A 21,555-nucleotide genomic window follows, 5' to 3' on the forward strand; every position below is an offset into this window, starting at 1 on the left:
TGGTAGTGTGTACACTGTGTTCCTAGTGGACCGACCACCGGAGACGATGTGGTAAAGCTGGAGATCAATGCATTTGTTCTGTGTTGTAAGTTTAGTACTAGTAAGTGTGTGATTTGGTGGGGAAATGCTCAGATGTGGTTTCACACGCCCGTTAAACCCCATGTTATTTTTTCATTCTCCGACTGAAGCGCCGATTTTCCTTGTATGGAGGCCTAATGTCGCTGCAGCGGCTCACGTGAGCCGCTTTTATCTCTAACGAGAACTGTAATTATTCCCAAATCTTACCAGATACTGTTGCTGGGAAGAGATGAGATGTGAGATGCTTTCTCAGATACCTGCTCCACTTTGCTCTAGGGGTCTCTTTCTGTCAGCTGACCCTCGTCCTTCAGACGAAGCCTTCCCGGGCTGTGCTCCTCTGAAAGGCGCTCTTCCCAGATTTTGGCCGTGCTCTTCTGAACACCGCTTTTCCCAGCTGCTTTTGCACGCTGTCGACTGTGCACCTCCTTAATGCGCCTTTACCGGCTGTCGGCTGGACTCTCTTGAACGCCACTCTTCCCAGATTTTGGCCGTGCTCTTCCGAACACCGCTTTTCCCAGCTGCCGGCTCACCTGAATGGTGCTTTTGCCCGCTGACGACTGGGCACCTCCGAACGCCGCTTTTCCTGGCTGTCGGCTGTGCTCCTCCGTACTCTGCCATTGTCGGCCGCCCTCCTCCAAGCGTTGCTGTTCCTTGCTGTGCTCTTCTGACCGGCACTCCTCCCAGTATTTGGCTGTGCTCTTCCGAACACCGCTTTTGCCGGCTGACCTGAAGGGTGTCGCTATTCCTGGCTGTTGACTCTGCTTTTCCCGGCTTTAGCTGGGCTTCTCTGAATGGTGGCTCTGCAAACTAAGGTTAGCTTTTAGCTTGGCACCTGCTGACTTCTCCAGCTTTAGTGTTCTGGCTTACCAAATTGGGCGGCTCTTCTGCCGACACTGGAACGAGCAAAGTCGCGGTCACGACAGCTTGTCTGGCGGCGAAGGGCATCCTGGGGAAAACCTGCCTCAGACTGTCTGCAAAAACGCCACGTTCTCCTGAAGTGGGCGTTGCTTTTTTATTAGTAGGGCTAGCAGAGCTTTCTCTAGTGGGCCGGGTGTAGGTAATTGGTCAGGACTGGTTAGGAATTGGTTTTACCGGTATGAGAAGAGTTGTCCTGTTTTACAGCTCATTTCAAGGTTCACAGTGTCACTTCCATATAAAGAACTTTTACAGGTACCTTTTTAAGTAGGTCTGTTTAACCTCATTCTCAGAACCTAAGGGCCTTACTGTGGGCAGATGTGACCAACATGCTGTCTGATTGGGGCTGTCTGACTACGTGTGGGAGCTGTGGGCTGATGTGAATATCCAATATCCGTAGATGTCAGTAGATAAGCCACTTTTTGTAGATTTAGAAATTGGCATCAAGTTCCCAAATTATTAGGATTAACATCACAGATTTACTATTTATTTAGTTTGGTTACAAATGCTGTATAATTAATAATATGCATTTATTTTAGTTTGAGATCTGCCCAAATGACAGGTTTTATTATTAGGGGCATCATAAGTTCTATTTCATTGTATTTAGTGCCGCACATTTTAAATAACAATGATAGGGTAGTTGTTGGATGGCCAAAAAATGTCAAAATCTGCTGTATCTGGTAACTTTTGTCTGCATATCATAATATTGCAAAACAGTGCAGTGTATTGTGGAAGTATCTTTATAGTTTGATGATTACGGCTGGGCAAGATGGTAAAAATGCTATATATGCTCATTACTGAATACAGGTTTTTGTTTAATTCAACATCTGCTGCTCTTCGTCTAATTAAAGCAGTCCAATTACGTCATTGGTAATGAAACCTGCAGCTGATCAGTGTTTTTTATTAAGCTGGAACATCATTCTTAATATGCTTAGAAAATCATATTGTGCATCACAACTAAATTTATTACGGTACGTCGATAAAATTGTCATATTTCCCAGCTCTGATTATAATATGCAGTTTATAATATAAATATTTTTACCATAATTGCCCACCCCTGATTTTAGTCATCTAAATATTCAGCTTTTCTAGAGTTCACTAAGTGTAAAATATCAATTTTCCATTTTTAGATGTGATGTTCAGACCTGTTTAACGGCTTCAGAGTTTTTAAACAGTAGTTTTATCTGAATTAAAATATCGCCGTTTCCGTAAGAGATGCTGTAGACCCAAACTACTCTAAACAAGTTTGTCAGATTTTGAAAAACGACTGCGTTCCTGAGCCTAGGCTTAATTATGATTATAAAAACAAACAATTTTAAAAGGAGCTCTGCCTTGGAGGCTTGGTTTTCAGACATTTTCATGACCGAGGGCTGGGAAAGGATGCATCGGTTGTGTCTTCCAATTCCCCCCGAATGTGTGGCTGGTTTCTAGGCTCTATATGTGGGGTCCTTTACCGTGGAACAGCCTTCTATGACGTAGTGGCTGAAAAAATGCAGCCTAGGCTTTAATACGCTATTATATTACACACTATACGCTATTGGTTGTAGCATAAAGGACCAGCACTCAGACAGCGACCCTGAATTCAGCCTAAATCTGAGAACATGTCATGTGCCCTGAGACACGGCGTCAGGGAGGACCTCCGAGCCGAGAGCTGTAGAGTTTTTTTCATTATTGGTTATTTTTTGCCCTGCCTGCTGGTGTTTGGTGACCTCATCAAAAATATCCTTTTTTTCCTATTAGAAGAAGGAAAAATCACAGAATTTCTCTTTACAGGGAAAACAATGTATAACTTTTTATGGTTTTTGGTGTTTTAAGGGGAATATATTTAATTAAACCCCTCAGCTGACAGAGCTTGTCAATTCTGTTGTCACAAAAACTGTCGTCACAAAGCAGCTTTACATAATTAGTAATTAGTAAAAGAGACGTAGACAAAAATAAATAACATAAGACATGAAGGATCAGAGACCCCCAGTGAGCCCCAACGGCGACAGTGGCAAGGAAAACCTCCCTCAGAGCTGGAGGAAGAAACCTTGGGAGAAACCAAGACTCACAAGGTGGACCCGACCCGTCCTCCTCTGATCAGAACTATTTATTTGGTTATTTATTTAAATATTGATAAAATATCAAACCAGATACAGCAGATAGTTAATAGTGGTGATATTAATAGTGGCAGATAAGAGTTATGAGTCCATTTAGGTTTGAACATGGTCATTAGGCAGGTAGCAGTGGTAGGAGGGTGTGCCGCTGGTCTGGTATGGGTGGTGGTGGGTGGGGGGCCTGATTGTCGGACTGGTAGGTGGCAGCTGGTCTGACGCAGGTAGAGGGGACCTCAGCAAGCAGTCTTCCAGCAGGCCGGGCTGGGTGGCCTCTGGTTCTGTTACGTTAGTCTAATTTATTTAATGTTTTTATGTTTATGTGCAGTTTTATATGAATAAACAGTCGAAAAAAAGAGAATTTATCACACTGATGAAACGTGATGGCTGGCTATAAATCCTGATATTTATAGTGGTCAACTTTTTAGACATTTTTTTTAAATATCTGATCTCAAATGAGATCTAATAAGCTTGAAAGATCAGCGTTTACAGGGTAAGGAACTGCATATTTGAAAGGTTTCAGAGCTGAAAAAATAAAAATGCAAAAAACACGAGCAGGTAGGAAAGCATAATCTGGCTAAGCTTCACCAAACAGCTTTTAAGTGTGTTCAATTTCACGTTTCAGAGCCGTGAAAAAACACAAGTTTAGAAACAAAGAGCTTCTGCAGCGATTTCACATTCGGGTTCACGACTCTGTGTGAAAAAGGTAGTAAACTTCAGTATCTGGCTTTTAAACAAGCTGCTGAAACTCGACTTCTGGTTTCAGAACCAAAGAAACATCACATGGAAACAAACAGTGCTAAAAGATAATGGTAAATTAGTTAATGTTAAACGTTTGGTTTCTTAAAGTCTGCAAACAAAATGTATGTATCATTAAGCTTCATGGTGTTCTCTTTTACCGACACTGTGTGTAAGTGCCAATATCGGCGCAGATAACGATACGGTATCTGTATCTATGTAACACTACTTTTTTTTTTTTAAATATCTTATTTAATATTTTTGAGTTGTATCAGTAGGGTGCCGCTCCCCGGTTCTTCTGTTTTAGCGATCCCGAGATCAGCAATTCTTTTAAATGTCTTCCTTGAAACCTAAATTTAATTGCTAGAATTCAGTCTTTCTATTTCTATGAGCCCACAGTGTCCTTATTAGACAAGTACACTGATTTGCATATGAAGTGCAGAGGTTTAGGTGGTCTGTAACCTGAAATTATTACTGCTTCTCAGAACTTAATGTCCTGTTGGGCTTGATGAGCTTGCTGTGGACTGATGGAACTGAAATGCCAGCTGGTTCTGGGCTGATCAGATTTGGGTTTCATGATCCATTATGTTAGATTATTTTGTGCTGAATAATAGTAGAAAAATACCCCTAATATAACTTTATAAATAAAAAAAATTTTTTCCCCTCCCCAACGTGGGTTGGGTATACTAGTACTCTTCCCCGATCACATTTAATACTCCCAATACTGAAAGGGTGAGGGGCTTTCGCCACCAGCCACCGCCTCTTCTCAAACTGCCACTGATGCAACGTCACCGGGCACCCAACGCGCTCTGAGGAAAGGGCCGGGTCCCCAGCTCGCATCGGCATTGGCCAACATCGCTCGGAGGTGATGTGGGGGGAGCGAGAGAGATCTCTACCCACCCAGAGAAAACGAGGCCAATTAGCTCTGGCTGCAGATGCATGACCCGGGATTCGAGCCAGTAATCCTCGGGTCATTATCTGTCGGACCACTGGGAGACCCAGTGGCAACATATTCTTTAAACCTACTGTTCATATACTCTCCAGTACTTGGTACAGTTGGGCAGTGGTGGCTCAGTGCTAAGAGCACCGGGCTATTGATGACAAGATTGTCTGTTCGATACCCGGGCTTGGCAAGCTGCCTCCATTGGGGCCTTCAGCACGGCTCTTAACCCCTTTCTACTTCCTTTAGAGTGGAAAATACCAATTTTATCATATTTTAAGTGTTTATGTATCATCATTGGCTCACTCGTCTGTGCGTCCATGTTTTTTTACAGTGTAATACTCTATGGATCTGATTTTAGGGACAGATTAGCAGGCTCAACTCAAGTCTCTCTAAGAAAACCAGCCTCTACATTGAAGCTCTGTTGCATGCTTTTGAAATTTGCAGTGTGTAGTCTGAGCTTTTGTCCAGTTTTGCCAAATATACGAGCATCATTTGTGGTAGTGACCATAAACATGCTTGCAGAGAGTGAGCTCTGAATGTCACCATGAACCAGCGGGCGGGAAACCCTCTACCCCACCCATCGTCAACTGAAAATGCTTAGCTAGCTCGGGGACCCTCCCTGGTACTGTGTTTCACTTTGAGTCGAGTCCTGTACTGTGGCCCTTGTAGACGTCATTGGCTGTTTTTCTGCTATACTGTATTTTAGGGCTTCGACTGGCATTGACTTGTAGTCCCGCTGTTGTGTTTGACTAATTGAACCATTACATTAGTCTCCTATTTCACATCACAGCAGCACTATACTTCAAAGTTCTGTATTTATGAAATTTGTATGTATTTCCTAATTCATTTAGATTTTTATTTGTCCTTGATCTCATATCTAAACTTGTTAGTTGTGAGCAACTGAAAAATGAACAGCACAGCAGTACTGTTGACTTCATATTTCATTCAGAAATGGATAAGGAATGAAGGATCCCTCTTAAGGTAACACACTGATGCATGTCTACTCCAACACCTTCGCCACCAGCCACCGCCTCTCTATAAACTGCCGCTGATGCAACATCACCGGGCACCCAACATGGTCTGAGGAAAGCGCCGGGTCCCCAGCTCTAAGGCATCGGCCAACATCGCTCTGAAGCGAGAGAGATGCAAGCCAGTAATCCTCGGGTCATTGTCTGTCGGACCACTGGGAGACCCAGTAGCAACATATTCTTTAAACCTACTGTTCATATACTCTCCCGTACTTGGTACAGATTGTCGGTTCGATACTGGACTTGGCAAGCTGCCTCCATTGGGCCTTTGAGCAAGGCTCCTAACTCTCTCTATTCTACTAAATACACGTGTCCGTATGAAGACCACGATACTCTACAAACTCTACACTCTGCCTAAGTCCTCTTGGAAGAAGAGGAAGGTCTTCAGTCTGGGTTTAAGGACAGCGAGCGTTGGACTCTGCTGTTCGGACACCCAGGGGAAGTTCGTTCCTCCACTTCGGTGCAGGACAGAAAAAAGCCTGGACGCTCGTCTTCCGTGGATCTTAAAGGATGGCGGGTCGAGCCGAGCCGTACTTGAAGCTGGAAGGGCTCTTGGTGCAGATCGGCTTTTGATCATTATCGTCTAGATACGGTATCGCAGAACACCACAATGCTCCAATATCAAGTTTCTTACACGTGTATTGATCAGCAGAGAAGGGCAGTTTTGTCTTTTTTGGCTAAATGTAAACATTATTAGACTAAGAGTCAAACACTGAAAACAGGTCCTAGAAATCTCCATCCTCGACAGTGCTTTTAAAAATATTCGTTTTCAGTCACCTAAACCGCTGTGCTCGTTTGTACAGGAGGCCGAAACACATTTTTAAATATCCAGATATGACAGATCAACAGCATGTAGCACTTCAAGAAAAAAATAAAAACGCAGCTTCGAGATGCTCAAGTCGATGCTCCACAGACTGTAACAGGAAAACTCGCCAGTCATATTAGTGTAACATCCTGTAGGTGTTACTCTCCCGCCGCAGTCCACATGCTTCTCTACCTTCTGATGCCGCTTCTGTATCTCCCAGCATGTCCAGAAACGTGTGCCCTTTAGTGGTGGCTTAAAGCACAAATTCAGCTTCCCCGCTGCAGGGGGAGCCCAGGAGCAGGAAATACCAATTCTAGCATAATTCTGCATTAACAGATATTTCTGGCCTTAGTGTTGATGTTCAACAACTGTTTCATGGCCCTGAATGAGATTATAGACTTACTGTCTGTGGCTTTTAGCATTACTGGCTTGGTCGGTGATCAAACTGCTGAAGATGTCTTAAATCCTACAATTTTAAAATAAGAATTTTCTTTCCTTCCTTCCTTCTTCATCATCAGCCCTTCGGCCATCAGCGTATCTGGGACGCCACGCCTCTTTGTGTGCTCAAAATTTTCTTATCTTATTTGGTGGTGGGGGATATAATTTATTATTCTTGTTTTATAATATTTCAACCTACTGCTTGATATTGTGATCTATGCGGTTGCTTTTAACCCCTCCTTTAATTTCTCTAGTGCCGTTCCGACCCGCTGTAGTCCCTTTCTGTCTTTTATTCATGTCTGTGTGTCTGCAGATCTGCGTACAGATTGGTACCTGGTATTGGAGTTCTTTGCGGGTTCTTTGAGTGGTCCCATAGAAGAAGCTCTTTTGGTTTCATTAAGAACGGCGATAGTTCGAGATGTGTGGGTGGGTGTGAAGAACCTTTTACATCAAGTGAACCCCAAAGAGTTTCTACACTTTGCAGCACTGTTAAGTGTAGTGATGTAGGCGTTCAGCTCATCCCAAAAGATGTTGGATTGAGGTCCATCACTCCAGAGATGTTTGGCTTATGAGGCTCATGTGTGGCTACTACAGACTGTCCCATTCTATCAGCAGTGCTTTTCCACGGAAATTAGACAAACTGCTTGACTTAGTTGAACAAGATGAGTGAAACCTAACGGAGCTGAGGTATAGTGTAGCTGTGGTTCTTGGTTTTTGGGTCTGAATTCAAGGATGAGGCAGAGGAGTCAACTTTCCTCTATTCTAAGCCTGGGCTGTGTCGGCCTGGGCTGTGTCGGCCTGGGCTGTGTCGGCCTGGGCTGTGTCGGCCTGGGCTGTGTCGGCCTGGGCTGTGTCGGCCTGGGCTGTGTCGGGCCTGGGCTGTGTCGGGCCTGGGCTGTGTCGGGCCTGGGCTGTGTCGGGCCTGGGCTGTGTCGGGCCTGGGCTGTGTCGGGCCTGGGCTGTGTCGGGCCTGGGCTGTGTCGGGCCTGGGCTGTCTAGTTAACAACCAAATAAGCTCATTCCCCCTGGTGAATGTAAGAGTCGCAGGGTGGCGGCCCCCAAAACCCACCATAGTTGAGAGTTAACGACGCACGACTTCGTTTGTAAGTGAGAATCAAGCAAACCAGCCTATCAAATGTGTCTGAAAACTCACAGCTATTCTGCTTTATCCTTTAAACATGTACCAACTCAGTCTGCCTTCTTTTAAAACTGAGAAACGATCAAATCTTTGTTTTTAAGTCAGTACTGAAGAGTGCATTCACAACTGTGTGGATGCTAACGCTAATGCTAACACACACAAGCACACACACTACAGAAGCCCAAATCACACACAGCACATTCAGCCCCTATAAGCCAGTTATTACACACCAGTAGACCAACAACCACAGACATCAGTCCAGAGTGTGTACCACCACATAGGAAGGAGCTGATTGGTCAGGGAGGAGATCAGACTGGATTAGAAGATATTAAACACTATAAAACATCATTTTAAGTAAAGTCCCGACTAAACTGATACTAAACATAAAGGATTTTACTGATCCCATTAATCAGCAGCTGTAGTGTATAGTGTAGCTGTAGGTGTGTGTGTGTGTGTGTGTGGTGATGGATGGTAGGTTTGAAGCAGACACAGCTCGAGACACGGACTGAAAACAAAACATTTGTCATGGTTTCGTTTTATGGCCCATGCAGGCAAAGCGTTACGGGAGGGTAACTGGTTTCCGGCTGCGCGCTGCTTGTGGTAATCAGCAAAAGAAAAATAGAAGCAGCACCCTGGTAAACACACAAACCGTGATCACAGTTACACAGAAGATGACTTGCACACACTGCTGAAACCCTGACACCATCTGCAGTTCATTTTCCGCTGTAAAATAGTTCCACACCGCAGACGTTCAGGCCGTGTTCACGTTACCAGGCTGAAGTGACTCAGCAGGTTTTTCCCATTTGGGTCACTTTTGGCTGGATTAAAGTGGGCCATATCCTATTTTCACCACCCAAATTATATCATATTATTAATATAACATATATCCGACATTAGTCTGAACAGTTCAAGGGTCGCTCCCCGAGGTTTCGCTGTAAACAGGAAGCGTTATTCGGCCACGCTCACTTTTCTTTAAGAGCTTTTTATTTTCCGTTAACAGCTCCCTCCTGTGGCTGAGTTCGGCCATTGCTTTAGACAGTTCCTAAGACACCACCCCAAATCCCAGCATCACCCCATCATCCCAAACCCAAGCCACTGACGACCTCCCTCACTGCTGACGAATGTCGAGTAGGATTGACGCAGAAGTTGCATGTGTCCAATCTGCCTGCTCAGACTGAGCCACTGTGCCACATATCAGCTACGGATCGGATATGAAAGTGGCCCAGATCAGAAATAAAAGGGGGTCAAAACACGAAAACATCGAATTTAGGCCATTTCTGACTGCTGTGTGAACGTAATCTGACGTATGTGACCCTACAACAGATAGGTGGCCCATTTGTGGGCGTGCAGCATGAATGTGAATGAACAGATCAGATTTGATGCGACTTTCTGCCTGCATGCATTCGCTTAGTGTTCGCATCGTCAGAGATGATCAGTGTGGGCATGCGTGCTGTTCCAGGGACAGATTCGTTCACGTTGCAGACAGATTCAGGTAGGGATGGGCAATATGACCATATGCTTCCATCCATTTCTTTACAAAAAGGTTATTTTGAGTAAAAGTCACAGTGTTCAGTATGGGACAGTGTTTAGATAGCAATTTTTACAAATTAAAATTTTACATTTTGTCTACATGACAAAATATTCAGAGAAATATTGTAAAAAATTTATTAATAATATCGTGATCTAACATTTTTACCATATCGCCCAGCTCTAGATACAGGTCACTTATAAATGCGAACTGTCAAGACAGCCAAATTCAGTCTGAGCAAAAAAATCTGTATTGATTAATGAGGCTTATAATGTTGAACGCAGCCTATGAGCATCTTGTTGCCTTCTTAACAGCTCCAGGATGGGAATCCTGTTCAACATGGCCTGGATTGGCTGAGATCCTGATGCTGTACCTTTTTTAGTAAGCCTCCCCCCCTGTGCTGTGACTAGGGTTGCATTGCAATGGTATGAGAGGATCACAGTATGATAACCGTCTCTGAGAAGGTCACAGTATTTAGTATTTCACAAATCTTTGTAGTTGTTGTTGTGGGGGGAGAGATTACGTACAGGTTGGGTAATTGGTGGTCCAAACTGGGGAGAAAATGTGGGGAAATCTGGAAAAATAAATATATAATAATAATCAGCTGATTATTTTCTTAATTAGTAGATTTAATCAATTATTTTTAAGAATTCGATTGCTTTTTTTTATAATTTTTTTTTTATAAACCAGATATTAAGCAAATGCACACCAGCAATGTTCGCACCATTGGTTCGCAACAATGGTGTACGGCTGAAACCCTAACTAAGCCTGATCATTTAAGCCAAGGAATGTCTGCGATGTTGAAAAGTACCTGTATTTGATTAATGGCAGATGTTACTTTCCTCCTCTGTGGTAGATTAATCGATTCTTATACCCACTCCTGAGTCTGTGTTGGCCCTGATATCATGAATAGAGCCGCAGTAAGTGCAGTAGTGACTCTGCCACGGAGTGACCTGAGATGAGGCAGGCTGCCACACCTCCAGGCCATTTGCTACAGCTCTTTATTTAATCCTTCAGTCAGCTGACCGATCAGGTGCTTGTTGAAAGGATGAGCGTGTGCTTCAGTAACGCACAAGATGCTATGGATTACATTCACACACACGAGGCAAGGTCATATCTAGTGCTGCGGGTACAAACTGCTGGGAGCTGTTCACGACTAATTTCAAGACATTGACAGCTCGCCAAAAGATCGCTAAAATAGGGCTCAAAGGCTTGATTGCGGGCGTGTCAGCGTGTCTTTGCTATCGTAACGATGGGAAAAGTACACCTTGCCTTGTTGTGGCGCAACAGATAACACCACTACCTGCCAGTTGCAACGCCATGTGGGAGACCAGGGTTCGATTCCCGGTCTGGGTGACTGTGCTGCGCTACACCAATAAGAGTCCTTGGGCCAGACTCCTAACGCTACATTGGCCCTCTGACCTCTGTAATACAAGTAACCTTGTAAGTCGCTCTGGATAAGAGCGTCTGCTAAATGCCATAAATGTAAATGTAAACACGCAAAAGTTAATGTACTGAGTCACTTAAATAATCGTGGGCGTGTTATTATTTGGGCGTAACGTGCAATAAACCAATCAGTATGTCACTCGCCATTCCCTTAAAGAGCCTGGTGCGGTCCGTCTGACTTTGGCAGGTTGCTATATCAGTGGTGTAAAGCATGGGGGGGGGGGGGGGTGTACGAGCCTGTGTTGACAATTCACTGCCGAGATAGCACCGAACGTCTGACTGTTGACGATTGTGTAGTGGAGCTCCTGTGTTTTCCGTTGGCATAATGCACAGCAATACGCCAGAAACTGACCTGAACACCCCTCCACCCCCATATTGAGACCACTGCGTCCATCAGCGTAGATATATTTACAAGCAGCGTTGCTGTTTAAACGACGCAGGCGGAAGGAGTGAATATGGACTGTTGGTGGGGTGTAAGATAGCAATGAGCATCGCAAAGCGCCTTATGCAGGGTGTAAGACAGGGCCCTGAGAGTTGCCTCTGAGATTGGACTGTTAGCATTAGGATCTGTATCTTATGTTTTTTGTCTGAGGTCAAGTTAACTTTTGTGTGACTGAGTACCAAAATCAGGATTTTAAACTTAATAATCTGAAACTTGGTGCCTATTCTATTTGCAGTACTTCTCTACAGGGACTGGGCAGGCTGTGCGTGTGCATTTGCACATCTGTGTCAGCAGTTGGTGCGATTTAAATTAGTTGAATGTGTTCATGTTCACAAACATTTGGATCTATAGTGTACATCACTTATCTCTAATCTGATTGGCTGTCCTGTGTTGTCTTATTAAAAAAAATAGTCCAGGCTAAAAACCCATAACTTCAGTGTGCAGTTCCTCGTTCAGCCACTAGAGGTGCAATTTAAAATCTATAAACATTTTAGTGTATTTAATAATAAATATTAGACCTGCACCGATGTTTAATTTTTTATGCTAAAGAGAAGAAACAAACTTCATTCTCTGGAAATAAAGGATTTTGAGGTGATATTAATCCTTGTCTTTTAACTATGCAATCATTTATCCATATGTGGAAATTCTGCCAGTGAGCAACCTTGCAACAGGGCTGGGTGACTATGCTGTGCTACACCAGTAAGAGTCCTTGGGCAAGACTCCTAAACCTACATTGGCTCACCTCTGTAATAAGAGTAACCCTGGAAGTCGCTCTGGATAAGAGCGCCAGCTAAATGTTGTATATGTAAAAATGTAGACGTGAAAGTTTGGGCTGCTTATATTACGTGTTTTTAGATTTTTTTTGAAGTGTAAATAAGTTTGCATTTTCTACAGAGATGCACTCTGGACATTTTAAAGCATAAGTACTGTTTAGTAGATTAATTTAACATGCTGAGAATACTCTACGAAATGCTTGTGCCAAAGTGGTAAATACGTCATTTATTTATTTATTATTGGAACTAATAAACATTTTCCAAGCATTTCGAAGTACAACTACAGTTTATTTATTACTTGTTTGTTTCCTGTGGAGGCTCTGAATTTATGTACTTTCACTCAAATCAACTAAAATATTAATATTAAAAGTTAATATTAGAACAACAGTACCCTAAGGTTTGCCTAAGCCTATATATTTGCCTGTTGCACATACCACAGTTTAGCTCCACCCACTCATGCCACGGTTGAATAAAGTACAATACAGGACAGCCAATCAGGACAGAGCTTTTTTTTGTCTCATCAAACTGGACGGATTGTGTCGTAATAATATAGAAATATGGGTTATTAAATGCATGTTCTGGTATTAAAGGTTATCACACAGATTTCTGTCTCGTGTTTTAATCTCTCTGCGTATCTTCTGTCTCCCGCACAGATCAAAGAGTGTCCCGACAGCAGGAGTGAGGAAGAGCTTTAGAAGAAGAAAATGAGTGAACTGGACCAGTTACGCCAGGAGGCTGAGCAGCTCAAAAACCAGATCAGAGTGAGTGTGCATTTCTGTTTCTCTCTCTCTCTGTGTGAGTGTGTGTGTGTGTGTGTGGAGAGAGACAGTTGCACTTTTATTTTTGAATTGGCACACTACAGACTGTATTGGCTACCTCAGGGGTAGCCAATACAGTATAATGGGATGTTATAGTCTACCACCTGATCTCAGTGTGTATTTTCCACTAACTGAAGGCAGGGTTGAAGCCCCTAAAACAAGTAGGAACTGAAAATAACTGCATAACAGGCTGGGCAGAGTGTCAACAGGGAAGATGCACAGCGTCTGGTGATGTCTGTGGGTTGCAGACTTCAGGAAGTCGTCTGTTGCAAAGACTTTGCAGCCAAACTCTAATCAGTCCTGTATGGTTTACCCACTATAAACATGCACCTTAGTAACATGTACAGTTTAATTAATGCACGTTAATCGTGATCCGCAAATCCACTGTGCTGCGGAACAGAGTCGACCCCACGACAGTAACTGACCGTCTACTGGCCTGCAGCCTGAACTGTATGATGGGGCCCAGCTCATTTAAAAATGTGTGCGGCTGATTCAGAGACTGATAATCACTCCGCTTCGCTCAGGCAGTCTGTGATTAACTGCTGGTGGGCGTTTCGAGTGTACAGATTTAATATTTGGATGAGAAGAAAGCGAAAATTACATTCATGGTATTTATGCCAAGCGGTCACTTCTGAAGATTCACATTTCATTGTCGGGTCAGTTTAAGATTAGAACATGCTTTGGTTCTGACGCACCTCTGTTTTTATTAAGATTCTGTTTCATAAACACAGTAAACTTTGGGCCCTTTATAGGCCCAGCAACGGTTACCGGGACCAGTGAAGATTAAATACATTAATATATAATTATTGATTTAATTTGACTCTGTAAAGATTCAATTATGAGTTCAGTGTCTGAGTAACTTCAAACTAGGGATACACCGATCCATCTTGTTCTGTTATGATACAGATACATGAACTTTGCGTATCGGCTGATACCTGATACCGATCCAATACCATTGTTAAATTAATAAACCATATACATCTTTTAAACCTGTCTTTAACAGGTAGGCAGTGAGGACGAGGTGCGTATATAGCTAACAGGTAGGGAGTGAGGATGAGGTGCGTATATAGCTAACAGGTAGGGAGTGAGGATGAGGTGTGCGTATATAGCTAACAGGTAGGCAGTGAGGATGAGGTGCATGGAGAGTTAACAGGTAGGCAGTGAGGAAGAGGTGCGTATATAGTCAACAGGTAGGCAGTGAGGATGAGGTGCGTATATAGTCAACAGGTAGGCAGTGAGGATGAGGTGCGTATATAGTCAACAGGTAGGCAGTGAGGATGAGGTGCGTATATAGTCAACAGGTAGGCAGTGAGGATGAGGTGCGTATATAGTCAACAGGTAGGCAGTGAGGATGAGGTGCGTATATAGTCAACAGGTAGGCAGTGAGGATAAGGTGCGTGTATAGTTAACAGGTAGGCAGTGAGGATGAGGTGCGTATATAGCTAACAGGTAGGCAGTGAGGATGAGGTGCATGGAGAGTTAACGATGGGCAGTGAGGATGAGGTGCGTATATAGCTAACAGGTAGGCAGTGAGGATGAGGTGCATGGAGAGTTAACGATGGGCAGTGAGGATGAGGTGCGTATATAGCTAACAGGTAGGCAGTGAGGATGAGGTGCGTATATAGGTAACAGGTAGGCAGTGAGGACGAGGTGCATGGAGAGTTAACAGGTGGGCAGTGAGGATGAGGTGCATATATAGCTAACAGGTAGGCAGTGAGGATGAGGTGCGTATATAGCTAACAGGTAGGCAGTGAGGACGAGGTGCATGGAGAGTTAACAGGTGGGCAGTGAGGATGAGGTGCATATATAGCTAACAGGTAGGCAGTGAGGACGAGGTGCATGGAGAGTTAACAGGTGGGCAGTGAGGATGAGGTGCGTATATAGGTAACAGGTAGGCAGTGAGGACGAGGTGCATGGAGAGTTAACAGGTAGGCAGTGAGGACAGGGTGCGTGTATAGCTAACAGGTAGGCAGTGAGGACGGGGTGCGTGTATAGCTAACAGGTAGGCAGTGAGGACGGGGTGCATGGAGAGTTAACAGGTAGGCAGTGAGGACGAGGTGCATGGAGAGTTAACAGGTAGGCAGTGAGGACGAGGTGCATGGAGAGTTAACAGGTGGGCAGTGAGGACAGGGTGCGTGTGTAGTTAACAGGTAGGCAGTGAGGACAGGGTGCGTGTATAGCTAACAGGTAGGCAGTGAGGACAGGGTGCGTGTATAGCTAACAGGTAGGCAGTGAGGACGGGGTGCGTGTATAGCTAACAGGTAGGCAGTGAGGACGGGGTGCATGGAGAGTTAACAGGTAGGCAGTGAGGACGAGGTGCATGGAGAGTTAACAGGTGGGCAGTGAGGACAGGGTGCGTGTGTAGTTAACAGGTGGGCAGTGAGGACGAGGTGCGTGTATAGTTAACAGGTGGGCAGTGAGGACAGGGTGCGTGTATAGCTAACAGGTAGGCAGTGAGGACAGGGTGCGTGTATAGTTAACAGGTGGGCAGTGAGGACGGGGTGCGTGTATAGTTAACAGGTGGGCAGTGAGGACGGGGTGCGTGTATAGTTAACAGGTGGGCAGTGAGGACGGGGTGCGTGTATAGTTAACAGGTGGGCAGTGAGGACGGGGTGCGTATATAGCTAACAGGTAGGCAGTGAGGATGAGGTGCATGGAGAGTTAACAGGTAGGCAGTGAGGATGAGGTGCATGGAGAGTTAACAGGTGGGCAGTGAGGACAGGGTGCGTGTATAGCTAACAGGTAGGCAGTGAGGACGGGGTGCATGGAGAGTTAACAGGTGGGCAGTGAGGACGGGGTGCATGGAGAGTTAACAGGTAGGCAGTGAGGACGGGGTGCGTATATAGTCAACAGGTAGGCAGTGAGGACGGGGTGCGTATATAGTTAACAGGTAGGCAGTGAGGATGAGGTGCGTATATAGTTAACAGGTAGGCAGTGAGGATGAGGTGCATGGAGAGTTAACAGGTGGGCAGTGAGGACAGGGTGCGTGTATAGTTAACAGGTGGGCAGTGAGGACGGGGTGCATGGAGAGTTAACAGGTAGGCAGTGAGGATGAGGTGCATGGAGAGTTAACAGGTGGGCAGTGAGGACAGGGTGCGTGTATAGCTAACAGGTAGGCAGTGAGGACGGGGTGCATGGAGAGTTAACAGGTGGGCAGTGAGGACGGGTGCATGGAGAGTTAACAGGTAGGCAGTGAGGACGGGGTGCGTATATAGTCAACAGGTAGGCAGTGAGGATGAGGTGCGTATATAGTTAACAGGTAGGCAGTGAGGATGAGGTGCGTATATAGTCAACAGGTAGGCAGTGAGGATGAGGTGCATGGAGAGTTAACAGGTGGGCAGTGAGGACGGGGTGCATGGAGAGTTAACAGGTAGGCAGTGAGGACGGGGTGCGTATATAGTCAACAGGTAGGCAGTGAGGATGAGGTGCGTATATAGTCAACAGGTAGGCAGTGAGGATGAGGTGCGTATATAGTCAACAGGTAGGCAGTGAGGATGAGGTGCGTATATAGTCAACAGGTAGGCAGTGAGGATGAGGTGCGTATATAGTCAACAGGTAGGCAGTGAGGATGAGGTGCGTATATAGTCAACAGGTAGGCAGTGAGGATGAGGTGCGTATATAGTCAACAGGTAGGCAGTGAGGATGAGGTGCGTATATAGCTAACAGGTAGGCAGTGAGGATGTTTGAGGAGTGAGGAGGCCTTTACGGGTGTAGGGCGTAGCGTGAACGTCCATGAACGACAAGGGAGAGAGACGGAAAGAACGAAATAGAAACGAATATTTCGCAAATTTGCCAGGAAACATGGGGTTAATTGGTGGTATGCCCACAGCTAAGCCAGCTAAACTGACAGCTTTTTCCTGTAGGTTATAAGAAAAGTAGACTTTGCATAACGGAGGGACATTTTCATGTGGCTGCCAACTATTTGCATAGTTTACCAAATACAGTTAGGATGCCTGAGGTCCTGAGAGGTGCTTCCTGGTGTGAGTCAAAGTGCACTGTATTGAAATATTTTGCTGCTAAATTAGGCTCCTGCAAAGTAAATATTTTTGAACGTTTGCCATGACTAACATTACCCACCTGCTCTTCCACTGTGCTATTGAATGCTTGTCCCCAAGCCATTTACGTTTAAACTGCACACTGTGTTCAGACTGTTTTCAGTGGTGAATGAGGCCAGAAAAAGCACAAAACCAGTTCATCAGAATGAAATCCCACAAAACGCCTTATCAAATTAACACTGTGGAGTGGCATCTGTTTGCATTTAGGAGTCTGTTCATCCATTCAGACTCCTCAATCTCAAAAATAAGTCCTGCATGACTTAATATTCTGCATGTTTGTGTGTGTTTCAGGATGCGAGGAAAGCCTGTGCAGACGCCACACTATCACAGGTAATACTTTCATCATCAATAAATGATAATAAAGATCCAGCAAATTAATAGTCCTTATTTTCTAATGCAGCTCTCCAAACCAGTCAGATAATTTGGTATCTGTGCCATCAGTTCACAGCTTCTTACATTTGATCTTGTGTACAGATCACAGCCAACATCGACCCTGTTGGCCGAATCCAGATGCGCACAAGGCGAACGCTGAGGGGACATCTGGCTAAAATCTATGCCATGCATTGGGGCTCTGACTCAAGGTACTGAGTTTGTGTGAATTTTAGCTTGAGTAGACTTGATTTAATTGGGAGAAATAGGACATCAATCGATTTCTTGATTGATTGGTGTGTTATTCAGTGAAACTGAGACTTATATGCATACACTCTATGGACAAAAGTATTGGGACACCTGCTCAGTCACTGTTTCTCCTGAAATCAAGGGCATTATAAACAGTTGATCCTGCTGTGGTTGGAGTAACTGTCTCTACTGTCTGGGTAGAAGGCTTTCTGCTAGAATTTGCAGGAGCATTGCTGTGAGGGTTTGATTGCATTCAGTTGGATGATCACCACCCCAACTCATCCCAAAAGTATTGGATGGAGCACCAACCATCATTCCAGAGAACACAGTTCCTCCACTGCTCCAACAGATTCATCTAGTTTATCTGCTCCAGAGAGTCCTGGTGTATTGGCAGTACTTCTCAACAGGGACTAGACATGCTGTGTCTGTGTATGTGCGTTGGCACATCAGTGTCAGCAGTGGGCTACTTAAAGTAGCTGAATGCTTTTATTAGAATTGGTGTCCACAAACATGACAAGCATATAGGGTTTATTAAATGATCAACTTATTCTCTTTAACTGGGACATTAAATATCTACCTTTTATTTATCTGCATTTTAAAGAGCTACATTTTTCTATATTCCAAATAAATCAATACTGTAGTAGTAGTAGCAGTACTAGTGGTTGCATAGTACTGCTTTCCTGTCCTATTCAAATCTTGAAACCTTGAGTGTCTCCTAATACAGACCTGATATTTCTTCACAAACTCATGAGCTCATTTTAATCTTCAAACTTCACTTAAATAAGTGTTCTTTTTTTTAAAGACATGCTTTTCACACCCTTTGGTTATTTGGTTAAAAGAAGGAGTGATCCAGCAAAATTATACATTCAAATCAAATCACGTTTATAGTCACATCACATCACATTTTTACACCAGTGTAAAGGAGAGTGAAAAAAACTGTCAACGGATATTTACAAAATAGAAATACTGAGTATTTACACATTAACTTGGTCATAATGTGTGTGTGTATAGTCTATAACAGCACCTCTGTTGATAAAGTTGAGGATTTTCCTCTGTGTTATGAAGCGTTGGGCAGCAACCCTGCCTGCTTCTGACTAAGCCCCACCTCTGCGTGATCGTTATTGCCCACTTTTAATGGGCGTTTTTCTTAAGTGCTGAGCAGGCCGGAGACCCACTGATACTGAATGCGGATGTACTGGATACTTTGTAGTAAAAACTCTTATTCTCAAACTACTCTGTACTCTGTAACGTGTTGGATTAAATCCAATCGGATTCTCCCTGAAATCCGATCCAGCATACTATCTAAATATCACTCTGATCCCATGCTTAATATTTTTGTTGGATCCATCTTGGACTTTGATATTTGTACTGCAAATACAAGACAATAGACCCATATTTTAATCACATGCCTAGTCTTAATCTAATATGTAGCTCCTTTAGAGTGAAAGTACATGGATCTGAATCATCCATTATAATTAGCCAGCATGAGGGGCTTCCCTGGTCTGTGTAGGAGTAGGTGGGTGTAGTTTACACTAGCTGGTGGACATACGCACGGAGTGGTGAATCACTTTCTGTTCATGCATGTAGGTGGTGGAATGATGGCTCTGTGTAGGTGGTGTGACTAAGCATATGTTGTTGCTATTACTGTCATGGTTTAAATTGAGGTCCAACCAGCACGAACAATGCTGCAGGAATGGTCTTTTAATAGTCCACTACATGGTTTATACAAGGTTTTATTAACGCTCTTTCCTTTATGAGCCCGTCAGATTACACTGCGCAAAAATAAATCAATACAAAAGGATGGTGCTGGATGTTCCTACCTGCTGCTTGCATTCACCTCAGTGCTATTTTTCCCTTTCGTGTAGGCTGTTGGTCAGTGCATCCCAGGATGGTAAACTTATTATTTGGGACAGCTATACCACAAATAAGGTAAGAGCAGAGGAAGGGACATCTCTCTTATCAAGAACCAAGTGTCCAACATAATACTGTTTTGGGTCTTTTTATTTATTTTTTTTATTTATAATAAACCAATTATTCCTTGTCGTTCAGGTCCATGCCATTCCTCTGCGCTCGTCCTGGGTGATGACCTGTGCCTACGCTCCCTCAGGGAACTACGTGGCCTGTGGAGGCCTGGACAACATCTGTTCCATCTATAGTCTGAAGACTCGCGAGGGCAATGTGCGCGTCAGCCGTGAACTGGCTGGACACACAGGTACCTTCAATCATCCTCCAGCTGTTCATCGAGGATTGCTGTTCATTGGCTGTGATGACTATTGTCTTTGTTTGATGGCAGTGTTGTCCATTTCTGACCACAGCTGAAAGGTCCTGGGTGTTCAATACTGCTGTGTTTGAGAGTACTCCAGTACTGACCGCTGCCACCCCTCTCAACAAAAGCCGGCCTGGCTCGTCCGATTTTGCAGCAGTTTGAGTATTGAACAATCATTTGACACTGTGTTCCCTCTTGTCTGCAGGTTACCTGTCCTGCTGCCGCTTCCTTGATGACAACCAGATTGTCACGAGTTCTGGCGACACCACCTGGTGAGAAAGCTACACTGCAGTTTTTCTTCTCCCCTCTAAACAAGGAAACTGAAGTTAGGGGAAAGCAGGAAGCAGCATGTGCAAATTGCAGAGTTGGCTTACTGTAAAAAGAAATGTCCTTAAAGGGAAAAATTTAAATTGGGTTTTAGTGAGAATAATCTGCAGAGTAATCTAACCTATATTTTTAGGATCAGTGATCTGGCTTGGTTAACTATAGATGTTCATTATAAATATAAACCGGGCAAAAGTTTGACTTTCTTACTGCCGCTCCACCTGCAGTCAAACATGGAGCTCCAAGTCTGCTCTTCACAGCTGAGACTGAGACACCCCTGGTTCAGTGTTTAGTGAGATGCCAATCACGGCTCAAGGTGTAGACTCAAACTTGTTTTCTGATGATGTGGATGTGTGTCAGACATCTTCCTGTATCAGACCTCTTTAATTTTTCAAAGAACAGAGCAACACTTTTAGGAGGTCAATACGCCTTCCTACGCTTTTCCTTCTAAGCGTCTTCTTCCAGATATTATAATAGGAATCTCTATGCACAATGACCTCGAAATACTGCAGATAATATAAATAATGCAGAGTGCCATAACACCGTTCTTACGCTGATTTATGTAGATAAATGGGTTGTAAATTATATATTATTTACATTAGCTGTCAAAGCCTAATTTACTAATATTGCAACAGACGAGCTGTAAGTTGTTAACCTATGACTTCATGAGTTCATTTTACTTTTAATCTTTGTACTATTTGAGGTCACAGGACTTTTAAGTCTATTGAATAACTTGCAATGGTTTAATGTCAATAAAAACTGTTTTAAAACTTTTGACCGGTAGTGTACATCTATAATAGAATTATATAACTAATATAAATCTAAATTATATGCAGGAGTGTAACAACGTATTCTTGCACCCCAAAAACTACAACAAAATGAGCACGTAATGAAAGCATTGTCCCAGTCACGCAAAAACCTTGTATCTCATGAACAGCAACTTTACTGGGGGTGGGGGGGGGGGGGGGGGGGGGGGGGGGGGATGTAACTTTTATAGATTATAGATATATATTAATGTAAAAAGATTTAAAAGTATTTTTTAATACTTTTGGGGCATTTCTCTTGGTCTAATTATTCTGAAAATCTCACCAAGTAAATAATGGAAAAGT

General features: G+C 43.9%; 1 protein-coding gene across 2 annotated transcripts in view; it reads left to right on the plus strand.

Annotated features, from left to right (window-relative positions):
* The window catches only part of gnb1b (guanine nucleotide binding protein (G protein), beta polypeptide 1b), a 30,376-nt gene that overhangs the window by 2,046 nt on the left and 6,775 nt on the right, over positions 1 to 21,555 (plus strand). For both annotated transcript variants that reach the window (XM_072684875.1, XM_072684876.1), the window contains exons 2-7: positions 13,019 to 13,126; positions 17,530 to 17,568; positions 17,713 to 17,819; positions 19,722 to 19,785; positions 19,906 to 20,068; positions 20,328 to 20,394. In XM_072684875.1, coding sequence (XP_072540976.1) covers positions 13,070 to 13,126; positions 17,530 to 17,568; positions 17,713 to 17,819; positions 19,722 to 19,785; positions 19,906 to 20,068; positions 20,328 to 20,394 — 497 coding nt within the window. In that variant the 5' untranslated portion in view covers positions 13,019 to 13,069. The remainder of the gene's footprint in view (positions 1 to 13,018; positions 13,127 to 17,529; positions 17,569 to 17,712; positions 17,820 to 19,721; positions 19,786 to 19,905; positions 20,069 to 20,327; positions 20,395 to 21,555) is intronic.

Source organism: Salminus brasiliensis, chromosome 7, assembly GCF_030463535.1.
Source record: "Salminus brasiliensis chromosome 7, fSalBra1.hap2, whole genome shotgun sequence".
Lineage (NCBI taxonomy): Eukaryota > Metazoa > Chordata > Actinopteri > Characiformes > Bryconidae > Salminus > Salminus brasiliensis.